General features: G+C 45.5%; 1 protein-coding gene across 4 annotated transcripts in view; it reads left to right on the top strand.

The window, feature by feature from the left end:
* The window catches only part of ZNF827 (zinc finger protein 827), a 155819-nt gene that overhangs the window by 41038 nt on the left and 91579 nt on the right, over window positions 1–23202 (top strand). For all 4 annotated transcript variants that reach the window (XM_045202338.3, XM_071219154.1, XM_071219155.1 and 1 more), the window contains exons 3-5: window positions 797–969; window positions 6446–6926; window positions 22025–22258. In XM_045202338.3, the coding sequence (XP_045058273.2) occupies window positions 797–969; window positions 6446–6926; window positions 22025–22258 (888 nt within the window). The remainder of the gene's footprint in view (window positions 1–796; window positions 970–6445; window positions 6927–22024; window positions 22259–23202) is intronic.

Genomic DNA, 23202 nt, shown 5'->3' with positions numbered 1-23202 from the left:
GTTACAGCAGAGACCCTTCCCCATGGAGACGGTGGAGGAGAGAGTGAGCTGAGCTTTCCTTGGAGGAACCAGCTGGTTTGTTTGCTCTTCTGAAAAATTGAAGCAGGTTGATAGTTTTTCCCAAAGTTGGCAGCAGGGCGCTGTGGCGGTGCAGAGGAAGGCAGTGCATTTAGTAGCAGCAGCCAGAGGGACAGAAATAAGGGGGTGAAAGCCCTGACCTTCAGACCCCCAATGGCTAAATTGGCAGCGGCAGCATCTGCTCGAGCCATAACTGAACAAGTCAGCGGTAGGGATCCTAAAATTTGTCTCCACCGGAGTTCAGTTTATGAGGTTTATGGTGGCCGTTAGATTTTCAGTCCCTGCAGTGTGTTATCCTCTGTCCCGTTTGATTTGTCTTTATTTCTTGTCATTTTCCAAGTTTGGGAATTCATAGGTGGACTCGAGTCCGGCAGTTTTCTCCTGGAAACAAAGCCCCTGAGTTGAGCCTACTCTGGGCTGAGCGAGGACAGGTCAGGCGAAGCCCCTTTGCAGGTGTCTGACTCCTGAGTGCGGGGGGCCATTGGAAGTAAGACTTCCGGGAGGCAGCACGATCAGATTTTGAGAAATGGAACCCAGAGGGAAGTCATGAGATGAACGTGGGTTTCTCCCTGAAGAAAAACAGCCGCAAAACTTCCTCACGGATAACATCCTGGGATTGCCAAGAAAAAAACATCAAACCATCTTTAGTGTTCTTGATCTAGCGATGCATATACCTTTTTGTTTTCTTTAATATTCCTTTCTCTCTCCTTCTTCCAAGCCTCCGAAGAGGAAAGCGGAAAGCCTTTTCAGTGTCCAATATGCGGTTTGGTTATAAAAAGGAAGAGTTACTGGAAGCGGCACATGGTGATTCACACAGGTTTAAAAAGCCACCAGTGTCCACTCTGTCCATTCCGGTGTGCTCGCAAGGACAATCTCAAATCCCACATGAAGGTAAGCCGGCCGCAGACAGACCTTCCCATGAGGCGGACACAGCCGAGCAGGAGAGTGGCCACTGCAGGGTGGCCGGGCTCAAGGTCACAAGGTAGATTGCAACTGAAATAAAGCACCTGGAAAAGAGTCTTCTTGTGAAGGTCTTCATTTCCGATTTACAGCCAAGAACTTAAAGACGGAGAGAACCTTCAGTATCTAAATCATATATGTAGTGTAGAGCCGTTCCTCTTAGGGGAGCCACAGCTAACCACCCCTTGCATGGTGATGCATTTCTGGGGTGCTTGAAGGGGCAGAAAGAGTACAGGAAGGGCTGCTGGACCTGTGCCCCAGGGAGGGGGCTCTTGGACCTGCCCTCTTCTGCTTACAGACCTGGAGGAGCACCTGACAGGAGGTGGGGGGGGACTCTGAAAGACACCTGGGCTTCAACGTTAGCCCTGTGGGAGGCTCGGCCCTTCCTGACAGGACCAAGTGCTCCCTGAGGCTGTCCGTGTTTGAGCTGTCATAATTCCCAGGGTCACACTTACCCGGCAGGCGAGGACATTGTTCTCCACGTCCTGTTGAAAACAGGCGGGCAGTGCCTATAATAGACAGAGCATTGAGTAGGGTCTGTGTGCCACTCTTGAGATGGGGGGAAGCTTAGTCGTCTAGAAATCTCTTTAGCAAATGCCATTACTAAGGGTTTTGTCTGAAATTCAAGGAGGAAACTCGAGATCAAAAGAGAACATGCTTTTGAACCCACATTTAAATCTTAGTGTGCAATTTAACTAGCTAAGTGGCCTGGAGCACGTGAGCCCTTAGGCTTAATTTTCTCACCTGTTGAATGGAAGTGGGAATGTTGAGAAGATCTATCATTAGTATTTAAGGAGATAGTAAAGTATCTGTCACAGAGATGTTCTTTAATAGTGATGTTATTTTAGTAACTATCATCTAACACCTTAATGATAATAATTTTTATTGGTATTTTCAATATGGGTTGGCCATTGACATTGTTTATAAAGTTTTTACTTCCCTGCCATAAGAAGTATAGTCTGTGTACATGATTAAGATATTTGCTTTTTTCTAAATCTTATCTAATCCTTCTGACTACAGCAGTAATCACTGTTCATAATTGTAGCTCTAAAAAAAATATGCAAGCAGACAGAACCTATATTGACTTTAGGAAACAGCTCAGAAAGTTTAAAAAAATTAAATTTATGATGTTACTTGTTTTCTATCATTTGCGGTTTTTTTGCCAGGAGTAGCATGCCCTTCATCTCCAGAATCCATTTAACCAGGAGTTCCGGTTGGCTGAATTTCAGTGAGCCTACTTAGTTTTTACTTTAACCCTCCTCATCCTCTATCACCTCTTCCCAAAGTAAAACCTCATATTTTACACCTGCAAAGTGGATTTTGCTAGCAGGATGAGACTTCAAAAGAAATGCCTTTAAAAGTAAAATTTGTTTTCATTACTGTGTCCTACGCTGTGTTCAGAAATCAGGTCTGACAAATTTAAAGCTTCAGTGAGCAGAAAACTTGCATCTCGCCTGACACCTTGTAAGCTTGGTTTCAGCTCAGGGTCACGTAAAACAACCTATTTATAAACCTGTGGGGGAAAAAAGCTGGGTTTTCGAGAGCAGGAACTACTGACCCTGAAACTGCAGAGAGACGAGTTGAGGCCGTGGTGACACAGACGGTCGGCCATGACAGCACCACCGAAGAGAGTGGCGAGGGCTTCGCAGGTGGCGGGGTCTCACGATACTTTCAGAACAGATCGATAACCCGCACAATAAAGCAGCTGTGTGAAATTACTGCTTCACTCAAACCCATCGTGTCCTCACCTGTTGAGCTCCGACTAAGCTTTTGATAAGGGAAGTGTGAGAAGGGCTCATACAAGTTTAATTTTATCAAACGGTGTACTGTTTCTCATCTCTGCTCTGCACCTCGCTCATGGACCTTTTTTTTAAAATTCTTTCATCAAAGAATTCGTGGTTTTATTTTCATTAGACGTACTTGAATTTTGCTAAATTTTGCAAATAATAGTCCACATGGAAATACAATAGGTGTGGTTTTAGGAGTAGATAGATATCCTCAGCTGCCTTCACCAGAGATTACAAAGATGGAGAGGTTTTCTAAAAATGATTTCTGTCTAAGAAGTGGGAGCAGCATAGTCTATAATTAAGATCTCAGACTGTGTGGTCAGGAAAACCTTAGCTAGAATCTGTTCCGTGCCTTTTGGTAGCTGTGAGACTTTGAGCAAATCATTTAACCTCTCCGACTTCCATCTCTGTTCATGGAGATAATAATCATGCGATCTATCTCATGGAGTTGTTATAAGAGTTAAATGAGATAATGGAATCAGCCACTTAACAGAGCCCAGGGCGGAGAAACACTAAGTAAATGTAGCTAATGCGGTAATTATTACCCGAAAGCCTTCTGAATATACATTAACGTTTACATTTAGAAATAAATTAGTGACATGGTCTAATTGGATTTCTCTAAAATAAATTTTATTGTTTCCTCCTTTTGTGATACTATCTTTAGTGTTTAATTTAGAAAAACTGGTAAAAAAGAATATAAAATTGACCCATAATCTCATCACACAGAAATAACCCTCAGTGCCATTCTAATGTATCTCTTTCCATGTTAATTATAGAGGTTCATTTAAGAATGAAATGGGATTCTACTTTATTTGTCCAACAAATATAGCATCGACAGTGTTCCTACTGGGTGCTAGGCACTGTATGTTTTTTTAAGCCTGCCTTTCCTCCTTAATATACTGTGCAAATGTTTTTATGAGCATCGGCAGAAGGAGATGTAAATGCCTCCAGCTTCCTCGAGGTTATCTGAGATTTCCATTAAGTCTTTTACAACTTTCCTGGATGAGTGAGCATACAGGAATTAAATAGGAAATGCATAAGCTGGAATTGAACAGAAAAGGTGAGGAGGACTGCTAAGATAAAGAACATGGGCGAAGTAATGGCAAGAAAAAGTGGACCAGAGTCAGGGCGCCAAGTTCTCCTCGTCTCGGGCCTGCCATCTGAGGAACTGGGACTCTTGGGGAAGCCCCTTCCCTGACTGGCCAGGTCCCCCAGGGGCGGTGGAGTGGGTGTTTCCCAAGGTTTCCTGTGTTCCTCTGCCAGAGGAGTTGAACCTCCTGATGTAACAGCACCTCCACTTCCCATCCCTTAGGATGGGTGATTGCTTTTGCTGCAAAAGCAAAAAGCAGTTAGTAAGTACATCACTCTGTGGCCTGGAAACAGTGACGTGCCTTAGACGAGTGTGTTTTCTCGTGAGCAGACTAAGAAGGATTTTGAAGTCAGTGTAAAGCTGAAGAGAATAAAAATTGTAACAGAAAGTGCTTTTCAGTCAGAAGAGGAGGAGAGACATGGCAACCAGAGGATGGAGCTAACACGTCTCTCCAAGGCCAAACGGGGTATGCAGCCCCTTCGGGAAGGTGTAGCTCAAATAAAATTTTAAGTGCGAAAGTCAACACCACATCCACGGATTTTTCCACAACTAAATATAGCAAGGCCAGGACCCGGTGGAAAAGCAGCCACATAAAATACTTTCATATGGACTCTTTTTCCATCCAGGGCTCCCTTCCGGCTTGAGAACGGGGGCTCGCTCTGGGCTTTCCCTTCTTCCAGAAGCTGCTTCTGGAGCTCCTGTCCTTGGATTAGCTCCTCTCCTCCCCTGGGTCAATATATAGATGCAAGGACAAATCTAGGGTGGAGTCTACCCCACTGCACTCTCCCAGGGGCTACGGAAGCTTTCTGCCTCATGACCTTTACCACCGGGTTCCAGGGCAGGCTTGGGCCAGGACCTGTCAGGGGCTCCTGGGGCCATGACCTGAGGCTCCAAGGTACCCACCTCTGCGTGAATTGGGTGCTGAAGTGGTAGGAAACCTTCTTGATTGACCGATCAGCTCCAGAGGGAGATCCCTTTGTTGTGAAAGCACAGAGAGGGGTGACATTCACGGCCAGTGACAGTGTGGCACCCCAGCCCAGCGCCACCCGGCCCCTCCAGACCCGGCAGAGAAAGGCTTTAATGGGCAAGACTTTGCTGCAACTGAATTTAAGCTTATATGGTGATTTCTGTTGAGAAAATTCATGCTTTGGGGGACCCAGAATGTCTTCTGCCGTTTTTTTCAAAAAGCCACAGTGGGGTGCTGTAGCGACAGGATCTCACCATTAACATTTAATTTCTTTGCTTTTGTTGGTCACTTAACATTATTTAAAAGTATGTTTTGGCTGGTGAATAATACTTTTGGACTGCATTCAGAATGCATAAACAGCTGTAGTAAAACTCACTTTCTTGGAAAGGAAGCCTTCGCAGAGGGGCCAGGTGGTGCAGTGGATTCACGGACTGGCCCTTCACCTTGGTGAGACCTGGGTTCGAATCCCACTCAGAGGTCGCCCCTGACAGATGAGATGTCAGTTTTGTTTTGCTTTTGAATTCCCATCACTGACTTGTTTGCCCAGATCACCCATCTCCCCAGATCACTTGGCCCAAATGCAGCAATTGGCAGTTTTTGGGCGAGGAAGGGCCAGTCCTGAAATCGCAGGGTGCGGCAGGGCAGCGCTGAAGGGCGCTGGCAGAGATGAAGGGGGGGCTAACAAGCACAGGAGCGCCTGCCAGCTCCAAGCCTGGCTCGGGCCAGGGCAATGATTTCCTCACCTTTTCAAGCACTAAATTTGGTAGTGGCAGGAAGAAAAAAAAGTTCCTCGCAATTTTGACGGGTACAGACGTGCGTGCAAGACTGGAGCTGGATTTAAAGTGTGCGTGCGTCCATGGCGGACAGCCGCACCACCGCAGTGGGGAGCGCTGGCTTCCTCTCGCTGAGAATCCTTGGTGGGCTTCTGACTGCGGCCGCCCCTGCACGCTCTGCTTTCTTCACGTGTAATTTTGCTCGAGCCACTGGCCATGGGGTCTCACTTTTCCTGTCTATAAAATGGGAACACTCTGGGGACGACTTTTTCCACATCCTTAATTACCTAGAAGAGCATTTTGAAAAACTGAAATTATGTTTGCGAAGCGTCACTAATTCTCTGGGCGACAGTCACTGGGGGCACGCTGAGTGTTGTTATTATTATGAGAGGAATTACATGACAGGTGACCTCTTTTGACCCCAATGAGTAATTAGGTAAGTTTGCCCCCTGCTCGGTGTGTAATGTTTTCTCTGAGGACACTGACTGAGGCCAGATGGACCAGGCTATTAAGAGGGTTCCACCCCGATGGCCTCTGCGGGCGACACCCCCACCCCACCCCCCGGTGCGCACGGCTCTGATAACAGACTCTTAACCTCTGGGACCCGCTCCATGCTTCGGGCGGCCGCGTCCCCCGGAGCGCAGTCATGAACTGGGCCCCTCTGGGCCTTTCATTCCCCGGGCCAGCCCTCTGTGCTGGGAGGACGCTGTTGATGACTGGTGTGGGTGCGCAGCGAGGCCTTGCCCTTGAGCGCGCGGTGGACAGCTCACTGTTCTTGCTTCCTCGTCAGGTTCATCAGCACCAGGACCGGGGAGAGACCTTTCAGTGCCAGCTGTGCCCTTTCACGTCCTCGCGCCACTTCAGCCTGAAGCTCCACATGCGCTGCCACCAGCACTTCCTGAGGACAGAAGCCAAGGTGAAGGAGGAGATCCCAGACCCAGATGTCAAGGGATCTCCCCACCTCAGTGGCAGTGCCTGCCTGGGGCAGCAAAGGGAAGGAGGAGGGACAGAGCTAGTGGGGACCATGATGACGGCCAGCACTCCAGAGAGGACTAGCCAGGGTGGGGCTGGCATCTCGCCTTTGCCGGTGAAGGAGGAACCCAAGGAAGAGAACGGCCTGCCAGCCTCCTTTACCCTGAATGCTGCCGACAGGCCAGCCAACCACACAAAGCTGAAAGACCCCTCCGAGTATGTGGCCAACAGTGCGTCAGCATTGTTCAGCCAGGACATCTCTGTTAAGATGGCGTCTGATTTTCTGATGAAGCTGTCAGGTACTTGAATAGGGTTGTATTCTCTCTCTCCCCCACCCCCTTCTCTGCCAGTATTCTCATCTGTAAAATGAACTGGTAGGACCAGATGATTTCAGGGTCCCTTTAAATTCTAATAGTGAGCACCTTTCCGTATTCTCCCCTGGACTTTCCCCCAGTCATTTGGAAGTAGGCATTGCTGTGGTTTGGGTCCAGAAACATCAGAGACGTGAAGGCCTTCTGGTTTTTCTCCTTTATGGGCTCCTGTTGTGGGGGCAAGTTCACATGGCGAGCCAGGTCGGCGGCAGTTCTTTGTGTGACCTTGGTCCTTACTGAACTTGTCTCTGCCTTGGGTTCTTTAAAAGTGCTGTATGGGACACTTCATTTTGCATTACTCAAGTTCTTTGTTTTCAATTTGAAATTTTTTTTTAAAGGGCCTATATACAGAGGTTACCATTAGGAAGTAGAGACTTTTAAGATTTGATTAAACGGTAAAGATTATCTTGAACTTTGTTTTTTCCCAGTGGAAAACTTTGTATTGTGGTAAAATACACCCAACGTGAAATTAACCACTTTTAAGTGTGCAGGTCCCCGGCGTGGAGCACATTCACATGTGTGTAACCATCATCACCATCCGTCTCCACTCTTTTCACCTTGTCATGAAACGGTAACTCCCCGTTCCTCCCTCCCCCCAGCTCCTGGTGACCACCCTTCCTCTTTCTGTCTCTGTGAACTTGACCTCTCCAGGTACCTCACGTAAAGTGGGATCAGAACTTTGGAAAAAACTATTTTCCCATTGCCCAAACGCCATTTGGAAAGATATGGAGTATAAGTTGTAAACAATTATTTTCATTAATTGATATCACTTCCACCATCAAATTATATGTGATTTTTTAAAAAAGGTTTTGTCTTTCTTTGTTGTTGTTTTCAATGTCTCTGGTTAAGTTTGTGGAGTTGAATGGGGCGCGTAGAGACGCTGAGGGAGGCTGCTCTGCCCGACTGTCTTTGGAATGGTAAAACGTTGTGGGATTGTGCTGCTACTCATTTCATTTTTTAAAAGTACGATTTTAAATTTTAAAGGCGATGTGGAGGGTGGGGAAAGGTCGGCTGAGAATCGGTTCTGTCTTGCAGTGCAGATGGCAGTCCCCACGACGATTTCCAAATGCCATTTCAGCTCTTTGGAGATTGACAATACCCTTTTAAATGGAGAATAATTGGTCACCGCCTTCCTTTAAATGGACTGTGAGTCGCATTTCACTAAATGTCATTGCCAGGTGAATTAGAGGTTCAGTTTCACTTGGAAGACCCCATGCTCAGTGACACTTCAGTCAGGTCTTCTGGAGTGTCCCGGACACCCCAGATCTCTGCCCCTCAGGAGTGTCCAACACTAGTTGGAAGGAATGAGAAAAGATAGGGGATGGAAATGAGGCATCACAGAAGTGAGCTGCGGAGGAAAAGACAGCAGAGTCCAGTGAGGCACCCAGACCTTCGGTGTGAGTGAGGTGTGAGTGAGGCAGTCCTACTCTGGGAATGATCAAGTCCCAGGAGTTCAAGTGCATCTCACTGGGCTCAGACAGACAGGAGACTCTCTACTCCCCCACCTCCACACCACCTTCCTCTTCTTCCAGCTCACCTAAGGGAAATTGAGCTTTTAGAGACTTCAGGTTTTATATTGAAATGTTTCTGAAAGCGGGAGAGGGGTCCTGGGGGGGAGGGAGGGAGGTGCAGGCTTCTAGTGTCCCCTTTGCTGTTGACACTTCAGTTTTCACCTCCGCATCATCTTTGGTTCTTCCTTGATGGTCTCTCCTGCCAACAGCAGAGCCCAAGGGTCTCCTTTCCTGGGCTCTTCTACTGCAAAACAAGGGAATGGAAATGGCACCTTCACTTAGCATAGCACAGAAGGAGAGACAGGTATCTCCTTACTAACGGGGAAAACCAAGGGTGGGGGTGGGGGGTGAGTAACTCTTAGTAAGGGGTTATTCCCTGTACTCCACCACCCTGGGGAGTTTTCAAACCTGCAGCAGGAAGGACTGGATAAAACACTTGGTGTAGGATACACGGCTCTGGCTCAGCTCAGCCCTGCTGCCCCACATCCGGCTGTAACTAACTCCAGACCCAATCCTAGGGGGTTTAACTGAAAACCAGAATTGCAAACAGGAGTTCCACCAGCACCAAAACCAGTTGGTAGCTTAAGGTAAAAAACTGTGCCTTCTATTGTGATCTGTTTTCTCAGCTAGCTGTTGAAGGGAACTTGTTTACGGTTTGGCAGTCACAGTATTTACCGACTGATCAATTGGCAGAAGAAAACAGATAACAAATGCACACTATTTATGCAAAAGGCCCATGCAGTTATTTTACGGTGGCTTACTAGAGGTCCTGAAACCTGACTTGTGTGCACTGTTACCTAGCAACCTGTTACGAAGTCACCGGGGAGTGAGATGCATCGGTAATTTTTTGTGTGTGTGCATATTTGGATGTAAATGTAAACTCGGCGACTGTGGTGATGCAGCCCACGGGAGAAGAAGATATGTTCAAAGGAGGGGAATACATTTTCTGGAGGGATTTTTTTTTTTTTAATTCCGCTAGCTCTTTGGATGGCCGAGCCCTGTAATTGACAGCTGCCGCCACTGTGGTGCTGTGCCCGACTGTGTCTGTGGCTATGATCCTGGGACCAGAAGACCAAACCCCGGAGAACTGCGGCCAAGCTTCTAGCCTTTCCCTCATCAAGTGTAGTGCAGTCATGGTCAGCATCGGGCCTTGTCCCTTGGCGTCACAACGACACCATTGTTCTTGTGACGAATGTTAGCCGGGCTCTGTGCGCACACCTGCTGGGCTGTAGGGAGCAGCTGTCGGTGGGCCCAGTCTGTGAGTCTCTGTGCCAACCTCGTCACTGTCCGCAGAACGGAAGCACAGTGACAAATTCAAGCATGTACATACCTACTTGTTTCCAAAAGAGAGACGGGAAACACTTGATTCTTTCTTACTTGGTTATTAAGGGGAGTCTTTCTTGCTCTTTCAACGAAAACTGTGCATAGAGATGACCTAAGGGAAGCCAGTGGGATTAAAAATCACGGGTGGAATGCTGCTTTAAACAGACTCTCCATCGTCCTCCTACCCCCACCCCAATTTTGACGTATCCCAGCTTACGTGCTTGTGAAATCGAACCCCTTCTCCCAGTCATTGACTAACGCAACTTCTGCCTGAGCCCACACTTAACATTCTTCGGTCCTTCAAGATCGATGCTGTTCCCTGGAACTGAGGCTTTCCAGGCTCAGCACCATAATTGACTTAGGGAAGAGACTGGGCCAGACCCCGCTGCTGATTTTCTAGGCTACGAGAAATAATAATTTTGTAAACATTGCCCAGGGTTTTGGCTTAGACGGCAGGTCTTCGAGGGCTGCAGCCCTACATGTTTGTGTAGATCTTTCTTGGGAGCCAGGAGATGTATGAAGGTCGCTGCATCTCTGGGCAGGGGATCCAGGGGCCACATGACCTGGGGTGTGCAGCGGGGAGGGCTCACCTGAGCTCAGAGCACAGAAGTTCCTGCTACTTCTGTGCCTTCTCTGTGACCCAGCACCCAGCAGCAAGTCTGACTTTGGAGTTTTTGATTTGTTTTGTTTTTAATGGCAGGGTCCAGCCCACTCCCAGGAATTAGGATTTAACTGTTGTTCTAGGATAAGGCCTAGTCATTGATATTCTCTTTAAAATCCTCAAAGGATTCTAACATGCAACCAAGACTGAGGACCACTGATGTGGAATATAAACTTGGTACCTAGTACAGTTTTTTTTCAGTACAGCTGTCTTCCCTTGCTTTGTTTCCCAGACCATGAAAGGGGCGTGGTGGTGTGAGGTGGGTCTGGGGCCTTCCGCAGAGGTCAAGGTTGCTGTGGGAGAGAGGCCTGGATGAGTCATGTTCATTAACCCCCCCTGTTCTTCCTCATGGAACCTCGAGAGAGGAGAATGAGAAGAAACATCTTAATGTTCTCTGACTAGAATTGGGAAGTCTCAAGCCTAATCTAGAACATCGAGGGGCTGGGCGTATCATTGCTGAGACCTGATTAAACATTGCCTGCTATGGCCTTACGTCATGTCTCTTTCTGAAAACTACACTTTTCAAGATGCATAATTTAATCCTGGCTCTCCAAATTATAACCCAGGACTTGGCAGAAACTTGGCCCCTCGGTTGTTGGCTGGGAATATCTTTTTGTCTCTGATTTTTGAAAATAAAAGATACAAGTCATTTCAACTATTTTTAACTTGGAAACAGGCAAAAAAAAATTTTTTTTATACAGCCTTCCACATTTTGTTAGTTTCATAAACTCACTGCTGAAGTAATCTTAACTGGGAGAGACAGACTTGTTACAGCAGTGACTTTCAAATGGGTACAAGTGGCATTGTTTTTAATTTCTTAGGAGCACCCTATAAAATAGCAAAGGTCTTCTTGTATAAATGAATGGGAGCTGGTGAATGTATTTGCGTCCCATAGGCCTTTGTTCTGCCACTCCCATCTACTTTGTCCCTTCTGTGCACCTGAGGTTACAGGATGGCTCGTCTGTGAATGGCGGCTGCCCCGTCTATCCTGTGACACATTTGTCTGTGCTTCTGCAGAAGGAGGGATGATGGGAGATGCCCAGTAAACCGGGTCGTCCTTATTGCCTGGCGGCTCTGAGGAGCTTTCTGTTAAACAACTCAACAAATGAGCTTTCTTTCAAGTAAGTGCCATCCTTGCTTAGGCCATTGACGCCCTAGGACTTTGGTGCCAGTGGCCAGGGGGCTCTCCCACACTCCAAGCCTGGGCACCTTCCCCAGTGGGTGTATTTTTTGCCACCTTCCTTTGCGTCTTCAGTTTGGCCCTTCTTGTTAACCCTGCCTCGCTGGTCTCGTGATGGGCACTCGCCAACCACATGACTAAAGTTCCTGGTGGCAGAGCTGCACTTAGGGACTTTACATGCAGGCAGCCGGAATGCCCTTAGGAAATCCTGGCTTTTAGTATTGAATCTGGTGGTGATTCCCACGAGCAGGAGAGTGTGACGCTGTCCTGGTTTTCAGTGGCGTGAGCCTCCGTGAAACCAGAGTTGATCTGTGTCACAGAGAGGAGCAGGGAACATTACAAGAAAGCAGGACTTGGACGGGTCCCCAGCCATAGGTGGGGACTTTGTTTTCCTTAGCAATCACTTATATAGTGTTTACTCTGTTCCATTAACACATATGACCTTCATAATAGCCCTGTAGCAAGATGTTGGTCACATTTACAGATGAAATCTAAGAAACAGAGAGGCTAAGAGACTTGCCCAAGTTTACACAGTCCATAAGTGGCAGAGCTGGGATTCTAAGCCAGGGATCTGGCTCCGGCATTTCCTCCCCCAGGCTGCCATACCCCAAGTCACAAAGGAAGGAAGCAGCGGAACCTGAACTTGGCTCCATTCTCTGTCCTTTGTTGTTGTAAAGTTAGCCAGAGCCCCCCAGCATGGGGGCCATTCTCCAGGTGCTGTGTGCTTGATGCCATTGGAAGTTACATTAACACTTATAGGCTTTTCAGGAATGGTTCAGTGTAAATTGAGTAGTAACCATAAGGCCAATATATGTTTCCATAGAGCTTCCCAGTGTATATAGTGTATTTCCAAATACACTGTCTGTTAACAAGCATGTATATGAGGAAACCAAGACTTAGTGTAAATTCTGTAAGAGGGTCATGACTGGAATCCAGATCTTTCTTTCCTCAGTGTGCTGGACTGAGCCCTCCTCGTTCTAGAACTGCCTGCTTGATAGACCCCTGGGAAAACTAATCAGAGTCTACGTTTCTGCAAAACTGGATTCGGTTCATTTTCTTCCTTCCCTGAGAAGTACGCCTTCTTCTACTTATTGCTGCTGCTACTATTGTTACTAAGTCTACTATTATTGTTATAAGCATTATTACCAATCAGTTGCAGTTACACTGAGCAGGGCACCGTGCCAACAACTTCATGTGAGTTCTCATTTAGCCCTCCCCCCGGCCCTGCGTGGTCAACAATATTAAACCTATTCTGTAGATGAGAAAGCTGAGGCGTTAAGGCTTCAGCTACAAGGAACAGAACAAAGATCCAGCTCTGCCTAATTGCAAAGCCTTGGCTCACGACCACTTAATTAGCTATTACCTAATTTTTTTTCTCAGCTGAGCGAACTGTCTTTTTGACCTCCGTCTGTTTCACTGGTTATTTTCCTTGGCTTCAAACCATGGCATCATTTCTACATGTTAATTCAGTCGCTAATCTGGTTACACTTTTTGTGTCTTCAAAATAGACCTACAGTCCCTTGTTCACGTGCGGCTGACAGCTTGCCCCTCCAGCTCCCTCCCTGATGCCTTGTCCACGCCACTGCCCCCCCCACCCCCGCCCTCCAAGACATTCGGAAGGACACTTCCAGTGCTTCTTGCATCAGTGTATGCTCCCACCCGCTCCTTCCTCCTGAGTAACCCTGTCCCCGCTTCTCTCAAGAAAAACATGTCCAGTCTTCACTAGCTCGCAGACACGCCCCTCTCATTTCTGTTTCTCGGCCTTTACTCGGGTTGTTTCAGGAGCCTGGTGATTTGAAGTGAAGTGTCCCACGTGTCTTCCTTCTATTACACAAGATGGGAGAGGGGACTTTTTCTAAAAATAATTCATAATGTGTTAAAGCTAAAATAGCTATTTTAATGCACCTCTGACCCACAGTGGTATCTTTGTGGAGAATTTCTAGCGACGTCCAGCCCCATCCCTATGATACCCTCCCCCTACTGCCGGGCCCTTGCAAGTGCTAGCCTTTCCTTCCGAGAGTAGTTCCCAAGGTTAAACCTTTCCGAGTGCTCCGGCCTTTAGTGCTCGCCCCCACTGTGAACTCCAGTGATACCTGGAGTCTTTATCACCCAGCCTGGCGCTTGTGTTCCCGCTAGTCCCTTCTATTGCTGTGTATTCATCTTGCTGCTTCAACAGTTTCAAGTTGCTGGGGGGTGGGGGGAGATCATGCTTCTTTTATAACATCGTTATCTTTGAATCATCCACAATGTATTCCACGATGGGTTATAAGGGAAACATTCTAATAGTCATTCTGGAAGTCAGGTTTTCAGAGGCTGTGATATCACTTCCTGTAAAAAAGACTTGCAGATTCATAACCACGCCTGCGGTGCTGTAAGAAAGAAGATGGGATAGAGAGCAGTGGTCTGCAGAGAGTGGGCAGCCGTGTGGAGGCAGCCCCAGTGCTTTTGGGCACTGGGTGTCATCTCATGTCTTAGGTTTCGGGACCTCAGCTTGTAGGGCCAGGTCTAGGAACTGGAGACTGTCACACTCACAGACTGTTCCACAGCCTAGCGGCTCAGAACAATAACCATCTTCTTGGTTTATGATTTTGTGGATTGGCAATCCGGGCAGGGCTCCACAGGGTGCTGCTGCTTCTGGTCTCTCCTGGGCTGCTCCATGCGTCTGCAGCCCACCGCCAGGTTGCCTGGGGGCTGGATGGTTGGTCTAGGATGGTCTCAGCTAGGATGGCATCTCTGCTCCCCAGGGTCTCTCGTCCTTCCGTGGGCTCACCCAGGCTCGTTCACATGGCAACTGGGCAGGGTTCCAAGGTGAAGGTGAAAGGGCACAAGACTTCTGGAAGCTCAGCTCAGAACTGGCCCAAGGCCACTTCCAACATCTTCTATAGACCAAATCAAGCCACAGCTTCAGCATAGATACAAAGAGTGGGGAAATGGACTACACTCCTTTGTGGGAGGAGCTGCAAAGTCCCATTGCAAAGGGGTGGGTCTTCAGGGAGGGAAATCGGTTCAGGACAGTTTCAGCCTCTCTCAGCCCAGAGTTCTTCAGATTTTCTAAGTGTTCCACAATAACAGAAATCATTTTAAAAAGTGATGTGTAAACCAGAATGTCGGCACAGTAATTTAAAATGACAAGTGTAGCACTAAAGAGGAGATGTCATTGGGGGCAGATGGTCCCCAACTCCCCTGAAAAGTGTTGGAAATATATTATCCAATCTTTAGGCTTTCTTCTTCTTTTTCTTCTTCCTCCTCCTCCTCCTCCTCCTTCTTTTTTTCTAATCTCCAATCATTTCCTCCTGTTCATCCATTTCATTCTTTGGACTTAATAGTATGACTTTAACATCCAGCTTTCTTCCACATTTACTCAGGGCTTGATTAGTTTTCCAGGACTTGGCCTTCCTGCTTTTGACAAGGGAGATATCCTGTCTGTTAAGTGGATTACTGCAAATAGCTACTTTTGCTCATTATGTGATAGTTTTAGTAGTTGAGTTCACAGGGAGAAACCTTATTTATTTATTCTAACGTTCTGGAGGCACCGCTCATTGTTACTGCCCCGACCCCGCCCGGAGGCCGTTTTGTTTCCCTGTGTCACTCGTGTGTAACTGCAGGAGCTGTCGCTGAGGGCCTGTGCAGTCTTGGGGAGGGACTCCGATCCTGAAGTGTGGCCAAGTATTAGCTCAGGTGGGGATTAATGAGAAATATGAGATGGTTAAAACTTCACTACACACTAATTATGAAACTACTTAAGGCAAATTAAGTAGTTTACCTTATTGGAGAGCAAGGTTGAAAAATATTTAGCTAATGTTTTAAACATTCTATTTAGATATAATATGCTTAACATCTGAAAGTAATACTCCACTTTATTATACTGTTTAATTAAATTTCCCCATTTCCTTATGATGTTAGAAGGCAGTTTATTATTTTTTGTCTCAGTTAAAATGCATCAAATTATCAAAAACTCCCAGGTCCCCAGCCTGGTCGTGCGTACTTTCATACACATCCAAGGGACATCATTGGTGTGTAATCTGGAGAGATTCTGATTCGGGGTCTATCGTTAACAAGCTTTGTGGTTTTGAAAAGGCCAAATCATTCTCTGAGCCTGTGCTTTCTTGTTGTAAAATAAGGGAGTAGAAAACAGTAATGAGTTTTATTTTGTTGATTTGTATTTTCAACAGTAAGCCCATTTTTTTCAAACAAAATTTTAAGTGGAGAGTTAATATGTAAAACACATAGAATATATATTTTTAAATGTAACTTTATTTTTTAAGTTCACATTTATTTACTCAAAAAAGTCAAGCAGTGAAGAAAAAAGTTGCTATTTTATAAGCACAAAATGTGAACGTACGGTTATGGTCAGGGAAGGTCTTTTAGGCCTATTAGCACAAGTCTACTTCTCTGACTGCGGTTTCAAGAAACACCATTTACACAGGGCAGATGTTGCAAATGAGGGCAGATTTCAAACAATTCACGTTGTAATCGCAGGATCCTTACACTTAAATGTCTTCACATACTTGAAAAAAGAATATAATAACAAAAAGTTTTTTGCTTCAAACTTGACAGTATTTAGCAACTGCCCTCCTTCCTTATAATACACGGCAGACAAGAAGTGTCTGAAACTTCCCACGTGCACTAAAGCCACCTACCATTTTGTATTAACTACTCGGTTGTTAGTTAACTAGTACTTGGAAATTTATTTAATCTCTAGTCTCAGATCCTCATCTCCAACATGGAGATAATAGTACCTCCTTCAAAGGGTTGTTGTCAGGGTCAGAAAAGTCAAGCCAGGCAAGCACTCAGTGCACTCCCTGGCCCGTAGTAACTGCTCTTTAGGTGGCAGGTCCAGATAAATCTATGTATCTACATATGTCTGTCAGCCACAATCAGAAGCTTCACCAAAGCAGACAGATACACTTGCATCTGTCCTGGTATTAATTTAAGGCAAGTGGTTCTCAACCAGGGGTCTGTCCAGGGAATAGTTGGCAATGTCCGGAAGAATTTTTGGAATTTTTGGTTGTCACAAATGGGAAATGCACTTGGCATCTAGTGGGTAGAGGCCAGGGACGCCACTAAACATCCTACTTGGGCAGGACAGTTTCCCACAGCACATTATCCAGCCCAGGGTACCAGTGGCACCAAGACTGAGAAAGCCTGCGCCCAGGGGTGCCTGTGGACTCTACGCGTACCCTAAATGTATAGTTTTACATGGATACACATGCACGACCGCGAACTATCTGAAAGATCAGTACATAGCCAACCACTTCCTTATTGGAGATGGATCACTAGAACTCTAACCCTTGCGTAACAGGAAAAACTGCATCACAAATCACACACCGACTGATTTAACTTATCAGCACAAATTAACACAGTGGTCTCCAATTGACATCTTATATAATGCAGCTGGGGGTGCACCTTTTAAAATTAAATTGTATACTAATTTAAAATTAAGTTTTAAATTAATTTTAAAATAATCATAGAAACTTGCACTTGAAGCAAACATTTGGAACCCTCGAAGCACATTCTAGGGTTCCTTGGAACACTGTTTGGAAACCCCTGATCTGCAGCCCCCCCTCAGGGCCGAGAGTCTTTGGCTCTAGTTTCCTGTGAGGTGGTAAATAAAATTCTCATTGGTCTTGCTTTTTTATGTAACAGCTCATCATTTGCAAAATTACTAGACTCTGAACTGAAAGAGAGCTGGCTCATTAAACTCAAGGAGAATGTCATTTTCCTTCACCGGAGGGCAACTCCAGACCAGAGCAGAAGCGGTCGTGCCGCAGTTCCTTTCTCCTCTCCCACCCTCCTCTCAAATCTTCACAAAGTCCTTGCCTCCCAGGTTATCCCTCACCCTTCCCTTTCTTGTGAACAATGTTTACTTCACTCCGTATCACATATGTCCTAAGACCCGCAGTCCAACTGCTGAGGTTGGCATCTTTGTTAAGAAGCCTGGGCTGTCTTGAAGAGAAAGGAGAGAGCTTGGGTGCATTTTCAGCCAGAAGCCCTGGAGTCTAGAGATGCTGTGATTTTTTTTTTTTTTTTTTTTTTTTGGCTGGGGGGAAGTCAGTCTGTTAACCTCTTGGGACCTTAGATTCCTCACCTCTAATATGAAGATAGTGATGATCCCTATCTTCGGTGGTTGATGAATAATTCCTGGGTGACTATTCAGAGGCGAGTTGTATGCATTATTAAAACCAATCATGGCCTTTAGAAGTTCTGTGGGATATTCCTCAAGGAGTGCATGGAAGGCAACTCCATGAGAACTGAAGACATCTTACTTTATAGAGAGAGGGGCTTCTCCTACAACTCATTAAAGCCTGCCTGTGAGATTAGAAATTAGGAATGGTTTTACCCCAGTGGCTTCTCACTCTTTTCCCATATTAGCCTTTATCTTGAATCCTCTGTAAATCCTCAGAAAGCTCATTTGTTTCTTCTAAATAGCAGCCCAACTCCACAAAATGCGTGAACTCGAGATAATCGGGGCCTCAGGCTCAGGGCCTCACATCTTTGGAATAGTGAGAGATCACGGGCGGGGGAGGGGGGGGGGCTGGCTCTTGATTAGTGGGGCTTCCTCCCTGGTTCAGAGTGGAGTCTCTGAAGAAAAACAAAAATAAAAAATTTACCTTTAAACATGAAAGAAAGATATAAGGAGATAACTGATTAGGTCCTAATAGCTCTTTTCCTTCTGCATTTTTCCCTTGCGCTGAATTACTGACGGACTCTGATAACATTGTCAAAACAATAAACAATTCCTAAAATAATATAACATTACAAAAATAACATGAAAAAATAAAAATATTAAGGTATCCTTGTAAAAAAAAAAGTGGAGTATCCAGAAGCTTTGAGATACACGCACTGCAGCCCAGGCAGGTGTCAGAAAGCCCTTTTATACACTGAGGTCAAGCACTCACAGATCTTCTCGTTTCTCGTTTGTAAGAATGAAAAACCACTGTGTCTGCAGTGAGTCAGATGCTATTGCTTTTCTCTGAGCAATTCCCCGCCCCCTGCCCCGTGAAACAAAATATCTTTAATTTTACCTTTCTATGTAGAAAGACAATGGGTTTTTTTTTAAACTGAGGATAATAAGAACAATGGCAATTATTCAGCCACATTAATTCTAAAATAATAGGCCTTATTTATTATTCTCTATGTAAATATTTCTGGTAGTTGAAAGAAAGTGAGATAACCTTCCAATTCTATTTTTACATCTTTTATTTAGGCCCAGTGTTTGGGAAATTAAAACTTGAGCAAATGACTGTCTCTCACATGCTTTTTGACTTGTCATTGCCTTTATTTACATTTCCCCAGCGCGTTACTAGTTTTATGCTATTCTTGTCATTGTCAGAATGAAAACCAGGTAGAAAGTGCCTTGCAAACTTATAATCCAGCAACATCCAGCTTGCCTTTTGTTTCCTTTAAAGTGTCTTATTGATGTTCTCTTAAGTCAGGACTGTACCGACAGTGCTAAGTGTCTTTTCCCCCTTGTTTTCTGGGGCTTGTACTCTGCCAACTGCTCCCAGAAGCCACGTGGATCTTCAGAGAGCATCAGCATAATGACGGCCCTCTCTAGAAGCTCAGGTGTATTCTCAGGGCCCCGGGAGTGTCTTATCTTTCTCCTAGCCTCACCTTAGAATTTTAAGAAGCTTTAAAATAAAAGATGCAGCATGGAAGCCTTTTTTAAAAAACACCTAACCGTTCACTTTACATTATTCCTTCGCAAAGAATCAAAATCACAGGCCTAGTGGCCCCATCCACCCTGCGATTACTCTGTCGTGACTGGCGAGGATACTCCTGCCGGAGGATTTTACGAAGGGTCCTGGAGGAAAGGCTGGTGGCTAGTTGGTGGTTGAGAGGGGAGAACTGTACCAACTAAAGTCTTCTTAGGAGCTACTGTCCTGGTAGAGGGGAAGAGGTCCAAAATGCATACTCATCGCAGATTGCTCTAGAAACCGTTTTTGTTCCCTTTGGTTCAGATTCTGACGGCATTGTCCCCAAAGGGTTGGATTTAGGCACTTTGCTTGATGTCTGGACTCTTTTAGTGAAGCCAGCGTCCAGGTGATTGTTCAAAGATACCTTGGTAAGTGCTGTGGCGTAGGCAGCAACGCTCCGAACGTCATGTCGGAGGTCTTATCCCCACCCTAACAATAACCAAGGAGAGCGCTGCTGATTGCCTTTGGTGGGATATTTTGAGATTCTTAGCTTTTGTTGACCGCAGGTAATGGTGGACTGCCATCTGATGTCACTAATTTGTGGCCAGTGTATTTTATTCATTCAACAAATGTATATATCGAGCGCCTGCTATGTGCCAGGCACTTTTCTGGGCACTCAAGGTCCACCAGCATTAAAACAGATCATTGCCTTCATGAAGAACAGATCATAAATGGTGAACAGAATCAGTAAGAAAATTATATAGTATATGATTAACTTGTTTGGGTTGCCATAACAAAATACCATCGACCAGTGGCTGAAACAACAACAATTTCTTTTACATGCTTCTGGAGGCTGGAGGTCCAAGATCAAGTGTTGGCAGGCTGGGTTTCTCCTGAGGCCTCTCTCTCTTTGACTTGAAGACATTACCTTCGCACTTTGTCCTCACCAGGGTCTCTCTTCTCATAAGGACACCAGCCATATTGGATTAGGTTCCCACCCTAATGGCCTCATTTAACTTTACCTTCCTATCTCCAACTACAGTCACAATGGGGTGTAGGGCTTTACCATATGAATTTGGTGGGAGGGGAACACAATTCAATTTCTAGTAGTGTATTATGAGCCGATAAATATTTTGGAAAAAAGATTAAAGTACAGTAAGAGAGATTGGGAGTACTGGGGAGGGGGTTGCAATTTTGAACAGGGTCGGCTTCATTGGGAAGTATTTTAGCATAGTCTTGAAGGTCAGATCGCATTAGTGTTGTTATAACATGGGGACCGGAGGTGGAGGAGTGGTGTCATGGAGGTTAGTAAGGGGCACAGGATGGGCAACCCATGGACTAGGTTCTAGCTCTTCCTTCTTCTGGTAGCACGACTCCCACATGTCATTCAAGTTGGCCCTCTGGGCTCCAGTTTTCCCGGTATGCTGGTCTGTAAGAACTTGTGATTCCAGAATATACATTGTTAGAGGGGCATGAGGTAGAAAGAAAGGACTTTGTGTTTGAGTTGGCTGGGGGCCAGTGGTGAGCAGGGAGTAATAGGTGTTTGCTCTGGGGACTTGTTTTCTTCCTTTTTATTCATTAAGCAGGAGTGGGTTTAAGGCTCATTCTAAAAAGCATTACTAAGAACTGTGTATTAAGATGAGATCTTCTTTCTCAAAAGACAAACACACCCAACATAACCGACCTAAAAGTTCCTCTTACATCGCCTTTTAACAGGGAGCAAGATGCCTATGAAAATCACAAGTGGTAGTACAGGATGCTCGTCTTCCTTCTTGGTCTTTCCCGGGTAGTATGTAGCTTAGTGATATATTGTAGCCAAGCCACGGAATCCATCCCATAATAAGCTAGTTAGCTCTTTCCTGACCACACACTCCACACCACCAATCATGCTAAAAATGGAAAAAGGGCATAAGTGGAAAAACTGGTGAAATATGAATAAAATCTGGAGTTTAGATCACAGTGATGTGCATTTCTTAGTTCTGACAAAAGCATCATGATTCGGTAAGATGTTAACGTTGGGAAGGCTGGGTGAAGGATGGATAGGAACTCTTCAAGTCACCTTTCCAACTTCTCCGCAAATCTGAAATTATTTCAAAATGTGCTTTCTTTAAACAATGCCCACTGCGGACTCAGAGGTGACATGGGTTGCAGACGCGGACCCAAAAAGCCATGCCAAGTGTATGTCCCACTGTTTGTGGGCCAGTGGTGTCGGCTTATAATAACGCAAAAGGTATATATCTCTTGTCTGAGCCTTTCTTTCTGGCAAGTTCTCCATCCTCGCCTCACACCCCAACCCAGGCTTTCAGTTTGGCTGTTGCCTCTGACTCATGTTTATTATATTCAATATTTCATTGAAAACTGCACGAAGGCATTATTCTATAACAGGACTAGGTGGGGAGAGTGCAGGTGGGCCAGGGAGGCAGCAACATATACAGGAAAGAAGATGTTGAGAGAAGCCAAAGAGAAAATGCCCACTTTGTAGAGTCAGCACTTTTTACAGCAGCATAGGTCCCAAAGACTCAGAAGCCCACGTGCTATGGAGCGTGTTGTATCTTCGTGCCCAGGGCTCAGCCGATTCTGATTAGGTTGTGGTCCCTCCTGCTGTTAGCACAATGTGATCGCACATCCGTACTTGGTTGAGTTGGGAACAGCGAAGAGGGGAATGGCCTTTTATATCTGTCTCTCTATATATAATCCCTTTCTTCTTTTGACAGCTGCAAATCAAAAGGAGCCCATGAATCTTAACTTTAAAGTGAAGGAGGAGCCTCAGGAAGAGGAGGCCCTCAGCACCTCCTTACCTCGGTCCAGCTACGTGTTCAGCCCGGAATCTGAAGTGTCAGCCTCCAGCATCTCTGAGGACACACTGAAGCCCCAGGAAGGGAAGGGGAGCGTGCTAAGGCAGGATATGTCAGTCAAAGCAGCGTCGGAACTTCTCATGAAACTCTCAGGTACTTGACTTATTCTAAAATGTTCACATTTGGATCATTTCACGTGCAAGCCAACCGGGCTGCGTCCTGCATGGCTCACAATTAACCTCCTGGTAGCCCTGCCACCTTATCGCTGCGGATTCAGGAACGATGGAGTACTTGCCTTAAACCCCTGGGTTGTGTGTATGAGTTTGTTTTCGGAGGTGAGCTGGGTATCTGTCCTGTTAAATGCAGCCTTCGTTTTCTGAATAGGACTGAAAATTGTTGGAAAACACTGCTACTTTCTAAGATGATGTAGGTCATACTTTTAAATGGGTTCTGATGGCATTCAAAGTACTGCTGTTAATTGATTTGAATATCTTTTTTTTTCCCCTAAGAGAGGACCTTGCTTTTGTGTGTATTTTTACTTTATGTTCTTTAAGAACTATTAAAAGATTATTCTTAACCTAATGAGCGGTTGAGATGGCACTTGAAGTAATTACTCATAGAGTAGCAATGAGATTTTAGGAGTAGAAAATTTCATGAAGAGGTATTACAGTAATTGTTTAGTCCTTAAGATGAATGGCTTTTATTAGCATCCAAAGGTAATCCCAGCCTTGCAGATATTGGCAAAACGGGTTATAATTTGACATTTATGTTCCCAGTCTCCTATCTGCCCCTTCCCATTTGGAACAGGTAAACATTTAGTATCTTTTAAATCCAAAGGTATGACTTTCAAAACATGGAAAGAAACGTTATATCAATAATACTACTTACCAAGTCATACTCTATATTTAATTAGTTCACTACTGCTAAAGATAACTTTTAGAAACTATATTCAAAATGCTAATACAAATCAAAAGCTGTTTTCGGTTTGTAACGTAGTGGTGGGGGGGTTACTTTGCTGTGTAATTTCATAAGTGAATCAGACTGTGTTTCTGGTTGACCAGCAGGTTGGAAGTAAGAAATTAATAGTGATTCGCTTA

This window comes from Desmodus rotundus, chromosome 9 (assembly GCF_022682495.2).
Source record: "Desmodus rotundus isolate HL8 chromosome 9, HLdesRot8A.1, whole genome shotgun sequence".
Classification (NCBI taxonomy): Eukaryota; Metazoa; Chordata; class Mammalia; order Chiroptera; family Phyllostomidae; genus Desmodus; species Desmodus rotundus.
The sequence above is the reverse complement of the archived record's forward strand: the minus strand, read 5'-3'. Positions and strand labels throughout refer to the sequence as shown.